The sequence below is a fragment of the Lepidochelys kempii genome, chromosome 1 (genome assembly GCF_965140285.1).
Source record: "Lepidochelys kempii isolate rLepKem1 chromosome 1, rLepKem1.hap1, whole genome shotgun sequence".
NCBI classification, from domain to species: domain Eukaryota; kingdom Metazoa; phylum Chordata; order Testudines; family Cheloniidae; genus Lepidochelys; species Lepidochelys kempii.
The window spans coordinates 285,309,027-285,331,458 of NC_136380.1; the positions used below are offsets into that span (position 1 = coordinate 285,309,027).

The 22,432-nt window shown below is 39.1% G+C and overlaps 1 protein-coding gene across 2 annotated transcripts in view; it reads right to left on the reverse strand.

Annotated features, from left to right (window-relative positions):
• TRHDE (thyrotropin releasing hormone degrading enzyme) overlaps nt 1–22,432 on the reverse strand; it is a 337,934-nt gene that overhangs the window by 117,718 nt on the left and 197,784 nt on the right. For both annotated transcript variants that reach the window (XM_073327757.2, XM_073327756.2), the window contains one exon: nt 9,809–9,874. In XM_073327757.2, coding sequence (XP_073183858.2) covers nt 9,809–9,874 — 66 coding nt within the window. The remainder of the gene's footprint in view (nt 1–9,808; nt 9,875–22,432) is intronic.

Here is a 22,432-nt window from a genome sequence, read left to right on the forward strand (position 1 = left end):
CAATATAGTTACACTATTGTGACTCCAAGGTGAGAGAAGAATCAGGCTCCTAAACTTTGCATCATACAGGATATATAATTTGTGAAGCCCTGGAATTGTGATAAATTAAATCTCATGTAAACGTGTATTTAAATTGCACAGATTCAAACCTCGTTCCCAAGCAGGTGCTAAGTGTCATAATACTTTTACACGTGCCCTCCCTGACTGGTAATTCTGGTTAAAAGGACCAGAATGGCTATATTCAGAGGTTTCTATCTCTTACAAAAGTCTAACCTCCCCTACTAGCTAATAATATGTAAAGGAGGACCCATTCTGGAATATGACAAAGGCAATTACAGTGTGGGGGCAAAACAATCTGCATTAGAAATCAACAGGGAACTATTAGAGGATGGCAGAGTTATTGCTTATAATAGTCTGATAGTGGCTGTTCTGCAGTAGGACACCTGCTAGCACATTAAGCTTTGCTTTAAGGAAAATGTATTTGATGTATTATTCGGTAGTGATGCTAAACAACTGAACTAAGGACAAGCCCCACAGAAATAAAGTATTGCTTGAAATTGAAGCGTAATATTTTACTGAATTTGTACATTAATTTTAGCTTTTTTGTTTTAAAGGAACAAAAAATTTTAATGGAACAAACATATTGTTCAGTAAGTATTTTTAAAATCCACACAAAAAAAGGGGAGGTATTTGAATGGCCCTTGTTAATTGAGACAGTCTCAGCTGATCACAACTCTTCATTAATCAGTGTCAGGAATAACTAACAATGCAGACAATTGCTCCACTGTACCTTTTCTATAATGTTCTTTCTACAGAAACCCCAGAACCTGGACTTGGAAAGAAACAATGTAACAATGCGTTCAGTATAACGATCTCAGCAGAACTCACCTGAGATAATTCACTAAGAGCATAATTTCTGTGTCACTACTGTATCTAGAAAATAACATCCTGGCAGATCTTTAAAGAAAGAATGAGTAGATGAGAAGATCATCAATTGTGAAGCTTCAACCATGTTTATCAGCTGTTTGTGGCTTCCTGTCAATCTGTGTAACATTTCTTCTCGGTGCTGAAGACTGTGATACACTAAAACTTCAAATACTGTTGCAAAATTTGGCCAAAGACTGAGAATAATGTCTTTTCTTTACATTGGATATTTCTATTTGTGCACAACTAATTTTGTTTGTTTGTTTAAACTGCTAAGAGCACTTTACCATTCTTTCCACCACTATCACAGAAAACAGGATTCTACAGCAAAAAAAAAACCAATATTGATATATTTCCTTTTTCAGGCTTTATGCCTATAGACTCTTTGCTTTGATTTACATCAACAAATTCCCGCATAGTAATTTTTGAAAACACATTTAGCTGTGCAATTACAGTGGCTGCCATTAAAAAGTCAACATTTGTCAAAAGATACAATAGAGTTACAATTTATGTCTTATTATAGCTATCAGGAAAAAGGTGGTATCTCAGATTCTGATGTGTGGTAATAGCTGGTGAACTTTGACTATTTAAGATCAACAACTGAATCTTCAGGAAAATGGTATGTAACAAGAGCTCAAGTGAAGTCTTCTTTTGTTCAGTATGGATCCAGCTTCTTTTTGAATTTTCTTCATTGGTCTGAATGGAAATGAAATTGCTTGTTCTGGTTTTAAGTGTGTACTATCTAACAAGACTTACAAGTAGCTCAATCCTGAAATCTTTGTGCTCGCAAAATCCCCATTAATTTCTAAGAAGCCAGTGGACATTCTGATTGTACAATGACTGTACGATCAGGCATCAAATGCGTACTTTTCTATACTGTGTATATTGCATTGTGCTGGTTCATAGGAACAGGGATGAGGTTGCGACTGAGCCCACATCAGGAAAAAATATAATTTTATTTGGAAAGAAAACATATATATTTTACTATATCTTAAAATAGCTAACTAGCTAGCTGATGTTATCTGAGAATTCATATCTATAGGTCTTTCTCTTAATAAGTCCTATAATAAAATTGTAGGAGAAAATAATAATAAATAGGTTTCACATGCAACAAAATATGAGAATGAAAGTCACTGAACACATGTCAAAAGGATACATATGTACTATATGCCCTACCATTGAGGCTAACATCATTGAGGAGGGAAGGCTGGGACTGGTTCAGCAAGGACATTGGGAGGGAGGAGACTGAGGCAAGGAGCCAGGGCAGGAGTAGGTGGGAGACTGAGATTGGATGAAGGTCAAGGAAAGTAGGCAGTCAGGGCCTGGGAACCTGTAATGGGGAAGGAAGAGAGAGATCAGAAGAGGAGCTGGGGTGGGGGGAAGTGGGATTGGCTGGGCAAGGAGACAGAACTCGGGTGAGAAGCTGAGACTGGGACTGGAGAGAAGACTGGGAGGGGAAGAAACAGAACTGGGACAGGGAGAGCTTGGAGAGGACAAGCAAGAAGGGGTCAAGCTTTGGGGGAATGGCATTGGCAAGAAGAGTCTGTGCCCACTAGAGCATGCTCTCCTGGGACCACATACTGAACAATGAGGATAAAATAAAATATTGAATGAATGCTCATTACAGATGAACCGAATGACACAGAGGCACTATGGAGAAAATAGTAAGTGGTCACATGCATTATGTGACAGTGTCTAATTATATGCAAAAGGGGACCAAGTTATGGTTGCATAGGAAAACTTAATTCTGCCATTTCCTAACTTTTGAGTGCTTGACTTTGCAACCTTAGTAATGTTCTTTTAACAAATGTTTTGTGTTTGTAATATGTAGATAGGTTCTGATCCGAAGCCCACTGGAGTCAATTGAAAGACTCTCATTGACTTCAAGAGCCTTTGAATAGGCCAATAATATGCTACACATTTTTATATTTTATAGGAAAAAATATTAAATCAATAGTGTTTTATACAAGTCCTTCAAGGCTATATTTTTGCTTACCTACTTAACTCTTAAGAAAAAAGTACAAGTCCCTTTAAAGAAAAACTTTAGAGGTGAATTTGTTTAATTAGTATAATCTCAACATCAAGAGTGACAGATAGTGACTATATTAGAAATGGAGAGAGGTCAGAGAAGGCAGTAGGTGCTGGCACTCTTGTTGCCATTATTGCTCCCACATGATCTCGGACATGCAATGGTAGTGGGTCAGCTGTGACAACACAGGTGGGCCACCGGTATCTGGTGAAGGAGTGGTGTCACAGATAATGGCTTCCTGGAGCAAGAGAGGAGCATTCTGTATCAAAATTCCTTGCCTGTGCTGTTCCTGGGATGGCATGGCTATTCATCACCCCATACCAAAGCAAAAGCTCAATCTAGCAGTAAATATGTCTGATTTATAATAGTAACTTCCGATAAGAAGTGAGTTAATGGAACACAGATCTAGTAATGATCTAAATAATAGATAGCTAGTGTGACAGGGTTGGGCCAGATGGCTACAGGAGAGTAATAGAAGGCAGATATATTAGCCCCAGGTTAAGTAGGTCCCTTTTCCCTGGGTAAGGTAACAGGGTAATCAGGAACCTTCTGGAGACAATTAAGACAGACAGGCTGATTAGAACACCTGCAGCCAATCAAGAAGCTGCTAGAATCAATAAAGGCAGGCTAATCAGGGCACCTGGGTTTAAAAAGGAGCTCACTTCAGTTTGTGGTGCGCATGTGAGGAGCTGCGAGAAAGAGGCACTAGGAGCTGAGAGTGAGAATGTGGATTCTTGGAGGACTGAGGAGTACAAGCATTATCAGACATCAGGAGGAAGGTCCTATGGTGAGAATAAAGAAGGTGTTGGGAGGAGACATGGTGAAGTAGCCCAGGGAGTTATAGCTTTCGCACAGCTGTTCCAGGAGGCAGTCTAGACAGCTGCATTCCACAGGGCCATGGGCTGGAACCCGGAGTAGAGGGCGGGCCTGGGTTCCCCCCAAACCTCCCAACTCCTGGTCAGACACAGGAGGAGTCAACCTCGACTGTGGGTTCTGAAAAATGGCCAAGCTGAGGGCTGCCGTGAAGCTCCAAGGCGAGCAAATCCGCCAATAAGTGCAAGACCCACCAAGGCAGAGGAGGAACTTTGTCACACTAGTTAATAGTCAACCTGCATTAAGAATGAATAGATAATAGATAAATAAATAAGGTAAACTAGGTATATTGACATGTGTAATACAGTATGTCATAAATAGATGAAAGTGTAGAACACATGGATAAGGAAAGGTGATTTTATTGTTTCTAGGCTCTTGGATGGAGGTTATAAACAAGTCAGATAATAGTGTACAGTGTTCCAGAGTAGCAACCGTGTTAGTCTGTATCCGTAAAACGAAAAGGAGTACTTGTGGCACCTTAGAGACTAAAAATTTATTAGAGCATAAGCTTTCATGAGCTACAGCTCACTTCATCAGATGCATACAGTGGAAAATAAAGTGGGGAGATTTTATATACACAGAGAACATGAAACAATGGGTGTTACCATACAGACTGTAACAACAGTGATCAGGAAAGGTGAGCTACTACCAGCAGGAGACCGGGGGTGGGGGGTGGGGAGAAACCTTTTGTAGTGATGATCAAGGTGAGCCATTTTCAGCACTTTACAAGAACAGTAGGAGGGGAAATAGTTTTACTTTGTGTAATGACACATCCACTCCCAGTCTTTATTCAAGCCTAAGTTAATTGTATCCAGTTTGCAAATTAATTCCAATTCAGCAGTCTCTCGTTGGAGTCTGTTTCTGAAGTTTTTTTGATGAAGAATTGCCAATTTTAGGTCTGTAATCAAGTGACCAAAGAGATTGAAGTGTTCTCTGACGGGTTTTTGAATGTTATAATTCTTGACGTCTGATTTGTGTCCATTTATTCTTTTACGTAGAGACTGTCCAGTTTGGCCAATGTACCACCCTATACCAGAAACCTACTGACCGCTGTACTTACCTACATGCCTCCAGCTTTCATCCAGACCACACCACATGATCCATTGTCTACAGCCAAGCTCTACGATACAAACTCATTTGCTCCAACTCCTCAGACAGAGACAAACACCTACAAGATCTCTATCAAGCATTCTTACAACTACAATACCCACCTGCTGAAGTGAAGAAACAGATTGACAGAGCCAGAAGAGTACCCAGAAGTTACCTACTACAGGACAGGCCCAACAAAGAAAATAACAGAATGCCACTAGCCATCACCTTCAGCCCCCAACTAAAACCTCTCCAACGCATTATCAAGGATCTACAACCTATCTTGAAGGACAACCTATCACTCTCACAGATCTTGGGAGACAGGCCAGTCCTTGCTTACAGACAGCCCCCCAACCTGAAGCAAATACTCACCAGCAACTACACACCACAAAACAGAACCACTAACCCAGGAATCTATCCTTGCAACAAAGCCCGTTGCCAACCTTGTCCACATATCTATTCAGGGGACACCATCCTAGGGCCTAATCACATCAGCCACACTATCAGAGGCTTGTTCACCTGCGCATCTACCAATGTGATATATGTCATCATGTGCCAGCAATGCCCCTCTGCCATGTACATTGGTCAAACTGGACAGTCTCTACATAAAAGAATAAATGGACACAAATGAGACGTCAAGAATTATAACATTCAAAAATCAGTCAGAGAACACTTCAATCTCTTTGGTCACTTGATTACAGACCTAAAAGTGGCAATTCTTCAACAAAAAAATTTCAGAAACAGACTCCAACGAGAGACTGATGAATTGGAATTAATTTGCAAACCGGATAGGCTTGAATAAAGACTGGGAGTGGATGTGTCATTACACAAAGTAAAACTATTTCCCCTCCTACTGTTTTTGTAAAGTGATGAAAATGGCTCACCTTGACCATCACTACAAAAGGTAGTATTACCGCTCTCCTGCTGGTAATAGCTCACCTTTCCTGATCACTGTTGTTACAGTCTGTATGGTAACACCCATTGTTTCATGTTCTCTGTGTATATAAAATCTCCACACTATATTTTCCACTGTATGCATCCGATGAAGTGAGCTGTAGCTCACGAAAGCTTATGCTCTAATAAATTTGTTAGTCTCTAAGGTGCCACAAGTACTCCTGTTCTTTTTAGTGTACAGTGTAATGATTTATTGGAAATTTAGGAAGTCTTTGACAGAGTTCCACAAGCCAGACTGTTGCATAATTTAAGAGCCACAAGAATCCAACATGGGACACAGGAATGGATAATTGTTTAAAGAGCTGTGAATAAATAGTACAGATGAAACGAGTTCGGTCCAAATGGCAACTTTTATAGTAGTGAAAAATAGCCTATATTCCACATTTCCCCAGACTGCTCTTCTAAAAGGTTGGCCTATCAGTTTCAATATAGTAACCACTCAGCACCAAGTCATTATCTGTCTATCCAAGGGACTCTACAAAAGGTCTTCTCTCAGAAATACTGTGTACAATTTAATGTACATAAGATGTTAATTTATCACAGAGCCTGAGGTTCCTACAGTAAACTAACTCAAACTGCTGATGATGCACTCAATCAGAGTGAGTGATGAACACAAACACAGCAGCAAGTGAAGTTCAAAAGGATACAGATTTGTATGATCAATGAGCTGCCACATGGTAAATGAAATGTAGTGTTGACAAACATATATCAATACACATTGGGATAAGAAATAGAAATAATCAAACGAAGTATAAGATAAATATGAATGAACTAGAACACGAGGGCCTCATAAAGGAGCTTAAGATGCCAGTGGATGCTCTCTGAACAGAACACTAGACCTCCGAAGAACTGTGTTTACTATCCACATTTAACTTGAGAAGCCACTGATAACACAGAAAGGTATTCTAGGCTTGTAGCAATAAACCTTTCCAATAAATGAAATTCACTGATACAAAATCGTATGAACAACACATTCATTCCAAGTACTCACATACGAAACAACATTTACAGATAAAATCCCACCCAAAATCTAAACCTATATTACAAGTTACTGTCCTCGGTGGTGACTGAATGTTGAGACTAACTCAACAAATCCAACTCCACAAGCTTATGCAATTCAGAAACATTATCAGAGAGAGTGATGCTGTCCAAGCTTCTCCACTGTCTGATATTCATAATGGCAAACTAATACCCTTTCAAGACAGAAAAAAGTATCACCACTTATGAATGAGGGTTGCTACCATTCAGTGCCCATGCATAGCCTCAACTCACACTGACGCTAGAGCACAACAACCTTGCCGGCATGAAAGGACATTCAGCATCAGGTTATGCCTCATCTCACTGAAAAGTGACCCCTCTAAGTATTTAGGAGCGGCATTGCTTTATGGATAATTCTTATCCGGTGAAAGCTCAAACGTGGGGGTCTTTAAGAAGTGTGGGGAAAATAACGGGATTCTCAGGACTTCCAAGGAGACAGAAAACTCCACTAGGGAAGAAAGTGGTTTTATTAAATGATGTTAGGCACTTAAATAACAGCTTTATTTTTCTAGCACCCCACAAGTTCACATATGTGGGCATTACAGTTTTTAATCTCAGTTATTCATCACATCCAATATAAATATCTTTGTGGGGTTTTTGCATATTGGGTGCTTTAACATGAAAATATTGAGAAGTTGACAAAATTAAGTCTCTATTATAAAAATGTTTTTGAAAATCTCACAAAATTAAAAACAGTGAACATCTTTTGAAGCTTTACAGAATAATATACTTTCATTCTATTGTTTCTTGATGACAGTTTCATCACGGAGATCCAACATTATAATCCAATGGCTTTTCATAAGCATATCTGAAGAAACGGGCCAGTTACTCGTGATAGGTTCAAACAAACCAATGTTTGCTGTGAAAATTATTACTTCATACTGTAATTCTGCCTGCTTTCTATCCCTCACAAATGGTTTGCTGGATAGCAGGGTCATATAGATCTCTATGCTATGGCAGTTGCTTTAGTGTACATTCATTGTTCATATGTATCTAACAAAAAGGCCCAATCTTTTGTCTTTATCATCTTTTTTTCTAATTCATTTTAGCAAAATCAATTGCTTTTTTGATAAGTAAGATTTTTGTTGAAGTATTATGAACAAGAAAACACAAACCTGGTGATGGTATGCAATTACGATAAGAAAAAAAAAAGGGATAAGGAGAAAAGAAAGGAGCTAGCTTACTACTGCTTGATTTTGTTGCTGGTAACTCTGGCCCTTCCCTCTCCTTACCCCAGTGCTTGTTACCATTGTTCTTCTTTTATCTGTTCTTTACTTAAGGTATAATTCTGCTACCCATACAAACACTGAGTAATACCTTGATTTCAATGGCATTACATGCACAGTAAAGGGCTAATCAATTTGATTTATGTTGCATGGACTGTTGAGATACTAAAGCTTTTTACATTCTTCATCATTACTACATTGTTCTCCATCATGGATGCCAAGGTAACATTTTTTGACAATGCATCTCCAGGGTTTAAAACTTTTGTTCTGAAGAAGTTTGAGTGGAGAAAACGTGGGCAGGTTTCAATGGGGAATATTTTCAATTACAAATTTTAAATGTCAAGAGTCTAGCACTTTAAATTTCTATATTAACAGCGAAAAATTTCTGGGTAAATTCCTGGCTCCTTTGGGACAATGACAGAAGTTCTAGTGACTTTAATAGGGCGAGGATTTCACCCTTTATGTGCACAAGTTTGTGCCTACAAACCCTTCCAGATGAAGGCCTACTGTCTGGGGTAGAAGATAAGGCCAGTGACCTGAAAAGAGCCTCTGGCTCCTGTGACTCAGTTACCTTCCAAAGCTTGATTGATCAAAGTCCTGAAAACATTCGAGAAAAGCGATATTTCCTTACTGGGATTCTTCTCATTGTATATCACATTAAATACACATTTATATGACATTATCAGTGTATTTATTTAACTTTTGTTTTATATTTTATCTTTCAATCCATTTTGGTTAGAGGTAGAATTACTGTGTTAAAATATGACCTGGTCCCATATGTAGTTTATTTCAATTTCAAAATGAAAAGCCTGCTAAGAACAGATAAGATTGATTGCTCTTTCCATCTTAGCATAATTGTATTTCAGGTGAACATCAATTTACTTTAAAGGACATTTCTAAGTAGCAGACTGCATCATACATAATTCATCAATCACAGTTGCCTGTAACATGATTTACTTAAACAGATTTCTTATTACTTAAACAGAAATAAAGGGAGTTGCATTTTTTTATGTTTTGGTTTGTTTTAAAATGGTTTACAAAATATACATTTACCCTGAATTACTGCTGAAAAAGTTCATCTTTGGTAATCAGCACAGTGAATTTCTTTCTCTCTTTGAACAGAAGTATTATTTCTTTAAACCTCTTTTAAAAGGCAGAGGGAGTTTTCAAAATATAATTAAGGCAAAGAGCACTCCATGTTCATCAAAGGTAAAAGTAAAACTCCCGGGTTTTGATGGGGTGGGGGGAAGTATTTATCTGAAAAATATGATTAGCTTTGCAGCCACATATTTTCTAGTGAGATTGACATAGTTCATTTTTATTTTATATTAAAATTTAAATGTAATTGAAGCAAAGTGGCTTTTGCCTCAGTAAGCTCTTTCAGTGATGGATAATCAAGTTCTTACATATCTGAAAATGATTTCCACTTGGTGATATACACCAAATGAAAGTGAAACTGTGTGGCACTTGACACACTGAGAATTCTTTCATTTGCTGGAGTGATGGCTCTGATGTTATACAAACTAATGCTTCCCATCAAATTTAGCTTCAGGGACATGATGATGTCACAACTGTTCAGAACTTTAAAAAGAGAAATACTTGCTTAAAACAAACAAACAAAAAACAGCCAAAGGTAACAAATACACATAAAAAAGACAGAATGCTTCCTACTTACTTGTAAGCCCATCTGAAATACGGAGTGACCCATAAAACTAGCCAACATTCGAATTAAAGCTGCACCCTGTGGGAGATAACAGAGAACAGGAAGTTATTGGGTTGCTTTTTCCAAATCAGTGATATAAATTAATAGGAAATATGCAATTTCATCTATTATTATCCTATTTTTTAAAAAAATCTTTCTTTAATGATTATGTTTAAATGTGCAAGAAAAGTGTTACCAAGTACGTGATCAATAGAATCTTAAAAATTTCCCAACACACCCACCACACATACACACACACATTAATATTACACACCTGCTGGTTGGTTGGAAGGAAGGAAGGAAGGAAGGAGAGGGAAGATCATGCAACTGCCAGACAGAGGAAAACATGATTTGGAAGGGGATTGTTACTATTAATTACCCATATGCATATAGCAAACGAGGCTGAATAGTATAAAGCACATCATTTCTGCAGATGGAGCAGTATCTACTTACACATCTCAAGTGTAGACATGCAAATGTACATTCTGCTGTCCATTACACCCATGCAACCATGTGAAGTCTCACAGCCTCATAGACTTTAAGGCCAGAAGGGACCATTGTCAAGGAGTAATGGTCTCAAGTTTCAGTGGGGGAGGTTTAGGTTGGATATTAGGAAAAACTTTTTCACTAGGAGGGTGGTGAAGCACTGGAATGGTGAAGCACTTTTCACTAGGAAGGTGGTGGACTCTCCTTCCTGAGAGGTTTTTAAGGTCAGGCTTGACAAAGCCCTGGCTGGGATGATTTAGTTGGAGATTGGTCCTGCTTTGAGCAGGGGGTTGGACTAGATGACCTCCTGAAGTTCCTTCCAACCCTGATTTTCTATGATTCTATGATTATCTAGTCTGACCTTCTGCACATTGTAGGCCACATAACTTCATCTACCCCCTCCTCTAATAGAACTGTAACTTTTGGCTGACTTATTAAAGTTCTCAAATCATGATTTAAACACTTCAAAAGTTACAGAGAATCCATTATTTACTCTAGTTTAAGCCAGCAAGTGACCCAGGCCTCATGCTGCAAAGGAAGGTGAAAAACCCCTAAGGTCTCTGCCAATCTGACCTGGAGGAAAATTCCTTCCTGATCCCAACTATGGCAACCAGTTGAACCCTGAGCATGTCAGCAAGACTCACCAGACAGACACTTGGGAAACAATTTTCTGTAGTAAATAAGAGCCCTCCCCATCACTGCCCATTATGGATTTTTGCTACTAGCAGTTGCAGATGGACCACATGCCATTGCAGGCAGTCTCATCATACCATCCCCTCCATTAACTTATTAAAGTCAGGCTTGAAGCTAGTTAGGTTTTTTGCCCCCACTGCTCCCATTGGGAGGCTGTTCCAGAACTTCACTACTCCAGTGATTAGAAACCTTCATCTAATTTTAAGCCTAAAGTTGACGATGGCCAGTTTATATCCATTTGTTCTTGTGTCAACATTGGCGCTTATCTTAAATAATTCCTCTCCCTCCTCAATAGTTATCCTTCTGATGTATATAGAGCAATCATATCTCCCCTCAGCCTTCTTTTGGTTAGGCTAAACAAGCCAAACACCTTGAGTATCCTCTCATAAGGTAGGTTTTCCATTCCTCTGATCATCCTAGTAGCCCTTCTCTGCACCTGTTCCAATTGAATTCATCTTTCTTAAACATAGGAGACCATAATTGTGCACAGTATTCCAGAAAAATCCAAACAAATGTCACAAGGATTTCGAACCTCCTTTTTGCAGACCTAGAAGACTAGACCACAATTACTGCATATTCTTCCTCTTCACTGATGCCTTGTTTCCAGCAGAAACACCTTTGCATTTATTATCTGATTGATTTGGCTATAGTATCCCATTTTGCTGTTCAATTTCAGGAGAACCTTCAGCCTCTCAACGCTGCAACTCAAAATACTGTATATAGTGCTGATCATTGTACAGGGAGAATACTCTTGACTTGGAGAGAGTGCACCAGAAGGTAGTTCAAAAATGATATTAGATTTCATCAAACAAGGTTACAAAGGAAGGCTCAGGAAGTTGGACTAGTTCTCGCTCAAAAAGAGAAAAAATCATCGATTCATGGATGTGCAGAGTTGTGCATCTAGTCTGACCTCCTGCTTAACACAGGCCATAGAACCCGCACCCAGTAATTTCAGCCTCAAGCCCACAGCTTCCACAGCTTTTAAAAAGCCTTGATTTAAAGACTTTCAAGAATCCACCACAACCAGGGTGAGTATATATCAATGATTTAAAAAATACAGATTGTGAGAATTAAAAAGAATGAGTTGATTAAGTAACTGAAGGCAGAAAAAGTAGAAATGAATATAAGAGATACCTGAAATTGTTTCTAAGAAGTGGTGGATGGTCAATGAATTAAAAACCAACAGTTGTATTAGGTTACATTTCTTATTAAATATTATTATTATTATTTGTTTTATTATAGTGCCCAACCTCAAGTAGGGGCCCACTCAGGTAGGGGCCCACTATAGTGCCCAACCTCAGGTAGGGGCCCACAAACACACAATAGAGAGACAGTCCCAGCCCTGAAGAGTTTACACTCTAAATAGACAAGACAAGAGGGTGGGAGGAAGGAAGCATTATTATCCCCATTTTACAGATGGCAACTGATCCACCAAAAGAATAAGTAACTCAGACGAGGTCACACAGAGAATCGGTAGGAGAGCCAGGAATGGATCCCTGATCTTCATCCAGCCCCTTAACCACAAGGCCATGCTTCCTCTTGTTACATGTCCTTCCCCTACTCTAGATAAGATTCCAGGATTGTCACACTCTCTGTGTGTCACTCTGAAGCCTATTGCATCTGCAGAGTCAGTGAGGAGCAATGGGAAAAGCTACAGGCATGGTTGAGAGCTCTTTTTGTTCAGAATATCACCAGGATCCATCATCACTGGGATTTACAGTCTGTTGCCATCCAATTTTTAAGTTCTCAGCGATTTTCGACTTATGAATTACACCCGTGTGGTGTTCAGCTACAAGAAGTCATGTATCTATGCCACACCTAGAGTCCTAGACCATTGTGATACCACAGGTAACTCAGCCAATCTCCACTCTGACTCTAAAGCTAATGGTGGGGGAAGGGAGGATATGAGGGGGGGAGAGAAGGGGGTACACAGAGAACCCCCAGAGCAGGGGGAAAATGGGGGACCCTGTTATGGTGGGAAAGGAAGAATGAGAGGCACGGCAGCAAAGTGGGGGCACCAGGGCCCCTGGCATGGAGGGGAGAATGAGGAATAATGCTATGAGGAGAGAGGGAAATGGAGGATACACAGAGCCCTTTGCATGATGGGGAAGTGAGAATGGAGCCATGGGGGGAAGGGAGAAATGAGGGGACACACTGAACCCCTGGCATGGGGGAGAAGAATGGGGACCAATGGTATAGGGGGAGAGGGACATGGGGACATGGCATGTAGCAGAAAAGGAATTGAGGACACACACAGAACCCCTGGCATGGGGGAGAGGGGTTGCAAAGAGTCTCTGAATTAGAGGGGTTATGGGAGAGTGGCACATAGGAAGCTTTTGAGGTGGGGGAATGGAGGGATGAAAGGAGCCCCTGGTTTGTGCAATGCACAATGCCCACAGGAGCAAAAAAATGTGCAGACCCTCTAGTTATCTCAACAGCATAGTGTCACTGAGTGTATAATTTTCAGTTCCCCTCCTTCCAGCAAGCAATGAACTGGACAGCAGATGTACACAGTTTTGTACCTTCTGCAAACTCCTGTAATCCAGACCTAGACCTCCCTGCAAGTCCGTAAATCACAGACACAGATGATTGAATCAGTGCTACTGGACAGGAATCTCTTAGGAACCTGCTAGCATTACCCTTTGAATGACCTGACAGACTCACAGGCACTGTGCTCCACCATATCACTCCCAGAGCTGAGTATGCCACTGCTGCAGCTCTGCCAACCTTTGCCCATTTGAGGAATGACATATGGAGTCTAGAGAGGTAAACTCGACTCTCTTTGCAGGGCAAAATGGCCATTTATTGATTATTTAAGTGCCTTACTCCAGGCAGTGCATGACTTGGTTTCTTGTCAAGCTGTAAAACGAATTGGTTTAACAGGTCGAGTGGGAAAAAAATCCTTTCTATTCATAAAAATGTATCTATTCTCTAGACAGTATATAACTTGACTCAACTTAAATAAGGGAAGAAAACACTTATCCTGGTTGAATGAAATCTTCTTCACTCAGTGTGCTTGGTAGGCACTTTCCAAATACAAACAAAGATATACTACCTTGCTCCAGAGAGATTAAACTCTAAATAAGACAAAACTGACAGATAGATGGATGGAGGGTAAAAGGAAGAACAATCTTCAGTAAGGTGACCAGGTGCTACATATGTTGTGATTGCTTCTACATGGACAGTCAAACCAAATGTGTTAGCCTAAGTATCTTAACCATTCAGTAGCTGAAGAAAGGGCATTATGCAAGTCCATAAGGGAACCAGCAAGCCCTTGCTGATAGATTCAGCCTGAAAGTACATGGCCTACATCTTCTAACTGGCCACAGTGGCAAAAGGAAAAGTAACAAAGACTCCGCTTTCAGTCATTAGTGGAACATCTAATCACTCCATATCTCCAGTGATTGAGCATTACCCAAAGATGGCATGGAAGGTCAAAACCATGAATGTTGTATTTTTTTCAAAACTTAGCATTATAAACCCAGAAAATTCAGGGTTAAGGTTACACTAAACAGAAATCCAAACACATTAAAGTAAGAAATGCATAGTTAAGACACTCAAGCGACCTTATTTTGCCTTGTACTGACATCATGAAATAATCCCATGGTTTTTTAAGTGTTTGTGGTCCCAGATTATATTAAACTGATTTTTAAAATCACTATAGAGATTTATGATAACTTGTCTCTACCTAGCATCATTGCAGGGCAGAGTTAAGGTTGTTAATTTAATTCCTTTAACTTCTTAAATAACCCAGATTTTAATTAATTTTAATTCATAAACTAATTAATAGATTTACCTGCAAATTTACTTGCATATCAAAGAGTAAGTACTGGAATTTTGTGGAGAATATACTGTTCGTATTTTTTCATACAAAACAAAGCACAAAACAGAACTACTTTAGGTACAAAATGGAACTCAATTCACAACCAGCACCTCTATAATACACACTCTCACCATATTGTTTACACAAACACATACACACACACACACATTATGTCTACATAGGGACTGATTCTCCATTACAACAGTTTTCTGCCAGTAAATAACAACATGGATTTTTCTGCAGTTACAATGTGACACTGCTGTAACACACTGGAGGATCAGAGCCTTTGTTAGGGTTTGTGTGTGTTTATGTATATATATCATTATCATATCACAGACAATCATGTTACCTTACCAACTAGTCTGTTATATCTTCTTGTGTGAATCACAAGAAAGATGGGGTTTCAGGAGAGCTCTGACAGAGAGGGTAGTGGGCTTGCCAGCCAGCTGAGGAATGGCATAACCTGCATGGCAGGTAGTGGGGGGAGAAAAGCTTAGAGAAATAACATGGAGAAGTGGACAAATGAAATGTGGAGCATGACATCCTTGGTACAGTGAAGAGGAAGTGGGCTTGCCAGCCAGCTGAGGAATGGCATAACCTGCATGGCAGGCAGTGGGGGGAGAAAAGCTTAGAGAAATAACATGGAGAAGTGGACAAATGAAATGTGGAGCATGACATCCCTGGTACAGTGAAGAGGAAGGATTTTGCAGAACCTGGAAGGTAAGAGCAACATGCCATATGTAAAGAAATTCAGTTCCACTGTAATCTCAGTCAGTATTACAAATTTATGAACCAAAAAAATAGTTCAGCACTAAAAGTGTCCAGGATAGCAAAATGCTCCAACATACAATAGATACCACAAGCTGTTGCTATATCTGACTCTTCCATAGCATTCAAAACTGTAGCGTTTTCCAAAATGTGGTGCAATTGGGAAAGAGAGCACAAAAGACTGGCCAGGAAGCATGAAAAGTTCCCTGAGTTTTTCTCCAGAGACTTTGTAAGTTTTGTTGGATTTAGCATGTGGGCTCCCTCACCCAACCGGAGAAGACAACTAGAATATGCTGCAGGCTATGCTAACAGCAGTTGAAGTTGCAAAGACTCAAGGGGAATTTGAAGGAGACTGTGGGACTCTCACTTACTTCCCAAATTTAAAGAGCTGGCATGCCCTACTCAGGGTTCGGACACCATTCTTTAGAGACTGATAAAAGTAAATCTCCTCATAGAAGAGCCATAGAGGAGTATATGTATGCATTCATGCATAATTATATTTTGCAATTGAACTTGAGGTAGTAACAAGTAGTTAAACTTGGACAGGTTAAGTTTAAACAGGAAAAAAAAAACCTGAAATGTTATTGACAATATTCACAATTGTTTCATGGGTTCTAAATTAACTGTTTTGCCTGAATACACACACAAACACATTTGTGTGTATATGCATAACACACATGCCCAATATATATGCATATAAAGGAGAGAAGTATTGTACAGTTTCCTAAAGTTTGAGTGTGAGGGGTGGAATTGACTAAGGCATGGGAAGAAAGATATATAAATTAAGATGATTTTTAGGGGGCTCAGGTTTCAAATGTTTGGGGAACACCGCAATACTCACTGTGTAGCAGTATGTGTGTTCCATGGTGCACTAACAATCATGAAATACAGTAAGCACAATATGAAAATATTACATAAATCAAATTCTAAATAAACAAACCAATCCTCTGCACAGCCTCCATATGTATAACAACAAACATAAAGAAGAAATTATTACACTGCACAATGGTGTCGCTAACCATTAATTTCAGCTTCTTTTATATGTGAGGTTCAATGAAGAAAAGAAGCCTGTGAACTTCAGTGAAGAGAGAGTATCTAGAGAAAGATATAGAAAGTTTCTTACATATCTCTTTCATTACAGTTCTGTCTGTCTTTGTTCTCTCTTTTGTCCAACACTCATTTTTCTCCTTCTCTCATTTTACAGAAAATATTGAAATGAGATTTATTTAATGTTGTACTGTTGTACAATACTAAGTCAGTACGAAATTAAACTTTATTAATATAGAATATTTTAAATACATTTTTCAAGTACAATGGGAATCCCCCTAATTTTATTCATCTTTAAATCACCACCCTTGGAATTCAACATCTCCTTCCAACCAAAGTTCCTTTAGAGTCTATCACGCTGACACTTCATCATCATTTCTACCATGGTAATGGTCAAAGTCCTCAATCCAGATATGTATCAGAGCGTAGCCGTGTTAGTCTGTATCCACAAAAACAACGAAGAGTCCAGTGGCACCTTAAAGACGAACAGATTTATTTGGGCATAAGCTTTTGTGGGTTTTTTACCCACGAAAGCTTATGCCCAAATAAATCCAGATAAGGACGCTATATGTACAAACACATAGGAAGACACAGTTCTTTGCAAAAAAAGCTCCTGATTTAACGCAAGAAGCAATGGGGGTGGGGAGGAAGGAATCGAAATATATATTTAATTAACATTTTGTATATTTATAAGACTATTACAAAAATAAAATCATTGCACATTAAATACACCCCACCACCTCTTTTCTCAAATCACCCTTAATGAACTGGCTAATGACCTGAACGATTCATTGAAGAAAGTCTTGAGCAGGGATTTGGAGGAGGAGATGGTGGTGGTCTTATCTATTACTTTGAGGAGGGTGATCCATGTATAAAGGGGCAGCTTGGAAGAAAGAGGAGGAGAATGGCTGGAGGAGACGCAGACAAGAGGGTAGACAAGGCTAGTACCATTGATGAAGTGGAGCACCATGGTAAGACACAAGAGCAGACAGGAAAGGAAGGAAACCTGTGACGGGCCTTGGAGATAAGGAAAAGAAGTTTGAACTAGATGTGGTGGGAAAAGAGAGCATAGTGGAGGGACTGAAAGACAGGAGTGATATCTGTCAGAACTAAGGAACGGACCAGGAAGATGATCTTAGTTGCAGCTTTTTGAACCAACTGGAGTGTGAGAGGAAGCCAGAGAATGGTGACTATGTGAGCCTCAGGGAGGCCACAGAATGAGAGGAAATTGTGGTAATTAAGATAGGAGATTATAAAGATTTGGACTATGTTTTAGATGAAAAAGGTCAAATCTTAGAAACATTATGCAGGACGAGGTGGCAAGATGTAGGCACAACTTGAAAGTACTGGTTGAGGGAGAGAGAATAGCCAATGACCCATCGGTTACAGGCCTGACTGACAGGTTGGATGGTGGCTGCTGACAAATTGTCAAAGATGTCACTGTTGAACAACACAAATATATGTGATTTTCTTTCCCAGGGCTTTGTTTCTAATGTAGGTCTGTATTGTAACTGGTTAATAAGAATGCATATGCTATGTATAATATACATAGTCACTTTGAAGCCCCTTCTGAGTTTTCACTCAGGCAAAGCTTTCATTTAAGTTAATAGTCTCTTATTCTGATGAAGGGGAACTGACTGCTGACATGACCAAACCTATGGATGGAGAGGCTGGCACGGAAAGGAGAGATTAGATTTGTTCAATGAAGCAGCTAAAGAAAGAGTAGAGCTGACACAAATGAGTTGCCTCCTCCCTCGATTGTGCTTCTGCAGGTCCTAACCTCCACGTATGCCACCACCCTCCAGGGATAATGCAGCCCTCTGTAGCCCTCGTGCTGCAGGGACCCTTAAAGAACAGGTTGCAGTAGGAAGCCGGCCAACCAAATATCTAGCGAGCAGGAGAAGTGGTAAGTGTCTGTGCTCTGACTTGCTTGGCCACTAAATGCCCTGGCTGAGGGATATCATTTTGGAGCTGTTGACCTGGACTGCAGGCTAATGCTCTGTCACTGTTTCTCTGGCCACTGGCTGGAAAGAACCCCTCCCTGCACTGGGATGTCAAGGGAGGCAACATCAGCATGATATCACACCCCAAACCCCCAAAGTCATAAACTGTGGGAGCAAGGAAGTATAGTCATGAACTCTGCTTCCAGGGGAAGGGGAAGGGATTGTTCATCAGAAATCAATGCTACGCCCTCAAAAAAGCCTTACCACTAAGGTTTCAGCTAATATTAAGCCTCTGCACAACCTGGCATGGGTTGTGGGTCTCTGACCAGACAGTGCTTGCTCAATACCAGAGTCAGGACTAGACACAGGGGGAGCTTTGTCTGAGTAAAAGATTAAATAAAAATCAGTGAGAACTTCAAAACTGGGCCCATACCTTTTAAGAAATGGTTGAAGTAACACTTTCCCATACAAACTGTTCTATATGAAAAGTGCTTATAAAACTTCACATATAGTAAAAAGGATGTAACTAAAAAAGTGTTTCTATAAGAGCTGATCATGTTTGTTGGTTGTTTAAACATGAACTTTTAGACAATTCTACCAAAGAGAAGCCTGAAGTGTCCAAAATCAAATGTGGTTTTGAATATGTGAACTTAAAGATTCCTAAATTCCTAAATCACTGCTTATTTTTCAAAACTTTTGATCATTCTATAACCTAAAATCCATTTACAACATGAGGAGACACACAAGCTGCATGCCAGTCACTCTTATTCTCTGCCTATGGCACATAGCTAGTCTCCTGTGGGCTGTAATACTGTGGACTAATTTCAGTTGTTGCATTTAGTATGGAAGTGCTGGCTAGTGTTGGTGGAATTATACACACATGAGGTCAGACTAGATGATCTGGTGGTCCCTCCTGGCCTTAAATACCATGACTGACATATTATTTTTGACAACAAGCAATATCCAAGTCACTTTTACAGAACAACTGTTCTTAGTTGGCACTAGATGACCAACAGTTGGATATCCATATGAATTTTAGCTTAGAGCAAAGCATGAATTAAAATTACAGAACAAAGCGTGTCAAATATGTAATAAAAATGCTATGTTTATAAAAACTCTTACCATAAAGTTACAAAACAAAATGAAATTTTGAAGCTGCTGATGGATATTGCAGAATTTTAACATTAAAAAGTATGTTTTGACTAAATCACAGCCGCACTAGTAGTCCGCAAAATTTGGTCAAATGCTAACAAGGGGTGTGTGTGGGTGTGTGCATGCGCACACATGCACGGGTGCATGAGAGAGAGGGAGGCAGTGTTTGTTTTCTAAAGCTAATAGGAATTAATATAAAATTCAATTGAGTTATTATGTTGCACTGTAAGTACTGTATTGATTGAAATGAATCTAAGTGACAGTCACCCACATGGCCTCTGAAAATGAGAGTTGGGAGAATCCTCGCTCTAATCTCTGGTGAACCCCTGGTATGACCTTAGACAAATCACCTGATGACCTCACAGTGCTGCTGTCAGCACTCAGACAACTGAGTAAAATGTAGGACTACTTTCAAAAATCAGATGTTGCACCTAACCTGAGTTTTCTTGGAAAACAAATCTCACCACCCTGAAAATGGCTGATTTGTTTTTCCCCAAAAGAGAAAAGCTCCAAAGTAGACAGTCCAGCATTTCTACAATTCCTACACTCCACCTCCACTAGGAAGGCTATGCTGAAGCATGATATTTTATTGCTAACCCACTCTGCACTTGGGAAATTGAATGCTCCACCAATTGTAAAGACCCCTTTCCATAGTGGTTCTGAAAACAATCAGTCCTGTCTATACTCTCAGTTACAATGATGTACTGTAGATGGCTTCTAAGAGTCTGTTATTAAAACTTTACCACCAAATTATGAGGATGATGAGATAATTTCTCTGTCCCCTCTGCAAACTGCTAAATCATCCCTGCCAGAGATGGATTATCCTTGGGAATCATAAAAATACTTCTGGAAAGTTCTTTTTTGTTTTATTTTGGTTTTGTTCCACTGGAATAAATCGGAATGTACCATGGTCATTAGCCCCAATCTCCACTTCAGATTTCACAAGGTGAACACTGTTGTAGACTACCAATATACCTACTATATATTTTTCAGCAACAAACTAAAATTTTTCCACAGAAAATACAGCTTACTATGCATTTATTTGCCATATGGGATTGTGTCCTTCCTTGATTATACTTAAGATAAAGTTGTTTTGTTTAAATGGGAAAACAAATTAATTAATTTCCCAGTCCTCTTCCTTCCCTCTCTGTAGCAGAAAAATAAAACATACAAATGTCATCCTAGAGCCTTTCCCTTTAGGCATTGTCAGTGACAGCCCAGCCAATATCTCAAAGAAAGAAAGGTGTGATCTAGAATGGCTAAGAAGCTGCATTATGATTTATCTGATGAAATTCAGAGAAATCTGTCTGACAGAAAACCAAGAAATACAAGTCTGCCTCCTGAAACTTTGTTCGCTATTGAACAATTCTTCTCTGGAATGGATGCTGACATGCCAAAGATAGAATAACTCTGAAAAAATGACCAGAAGATGAACTTTCATGAATACTATCTGACGATATATTTGGAAAAAGCACATTCAAACTTCAGATTTAGGTATCATGCCCACACAGGATACCTTCTCCAGATGTTACTCTCCTCCTGCCAATATCCTGCTAAAAAGACACTCTGCCTACTAAGTGCAACTGCATATTTTATCAGTAGTTTGTAAAAGCTTAACAGACAATTAAACATTGCACCATGCTGTGCACAAAGTACACTATACAAGTACAGCTAATTTTTTTGCACAAAGTATGAAAACATAAGGCCCAGTCCTGAAGTCCTCACTCAGGCCCTGATCCATTAAAGCTCTTAAGCACATGCTTAACTGTAAATAGTACTATTTATTTTAATGTGACTGTTTACATACTTAAAACTAAGCATGTGTTTAATTTCCTTGCTGGATTGGGAGCCCTCAGTTACTTGGTCAAAACTCCTCTGAAGTCAATAAGAGTTTAGGATGCTCAGGGATTGGGATTGTGACATAAATGATGACTACTGGATTAGGCCCATACCTTTTAGTAAAAGATGTAACTTCTTTTATCCCATTATCATGTTAACAATATAGGCTGACAAGCAAAATATCCTATAAAGGTTTTTAAATATTTTAAAAATATTAACCAATTTCAATTACCAGTGGATATTAATTTATAAACCAGTGTTCAATTGTTAGTTGACATGATGCTGATATTCCGTGATAGCTGTGGTTAATATTTCTTATAAAAATAGGCATTCTTTAAAAAGTATAGATTCAAAGCATATAGTGATTGTAATGAGAAAAAGTGTGCAACTAAGTTATTTTTTAAAAGTTTATCTAACATTGGTTTACACTTTTAATGTTAAAAATAAGCTATTGCACTTGTAAACCCTATAACACAGTTCAATTTATTTTTAAAGACATATGTACTCCTTCATGGTTAACTTTAAGAACTGATAGGCTGTTTATGTGATACAAACACCTTGTATGGGACACAGGTGAAATACAATATGCAAAAGAAAGTTTTAAATTCCAAATGAGATTCATTTCCTCTTATGACCATTCCTGGTAAGGATACATTTTCAAATGGCCAGATAAGGTGAGCTCTGGTGAAATGTTAGTTTTAGAGGTCAGTTCTGTTCCAGGATTTCAGGAATATGTCAGAGTGAACAGAATTCAGTGGGAAACAACCATAAATAAACATGTTCTTCAGGTGGACTTAGCAGTATCCTTTTCTTGTGAATATCAAAATGACACACAAGCTGCTTAGT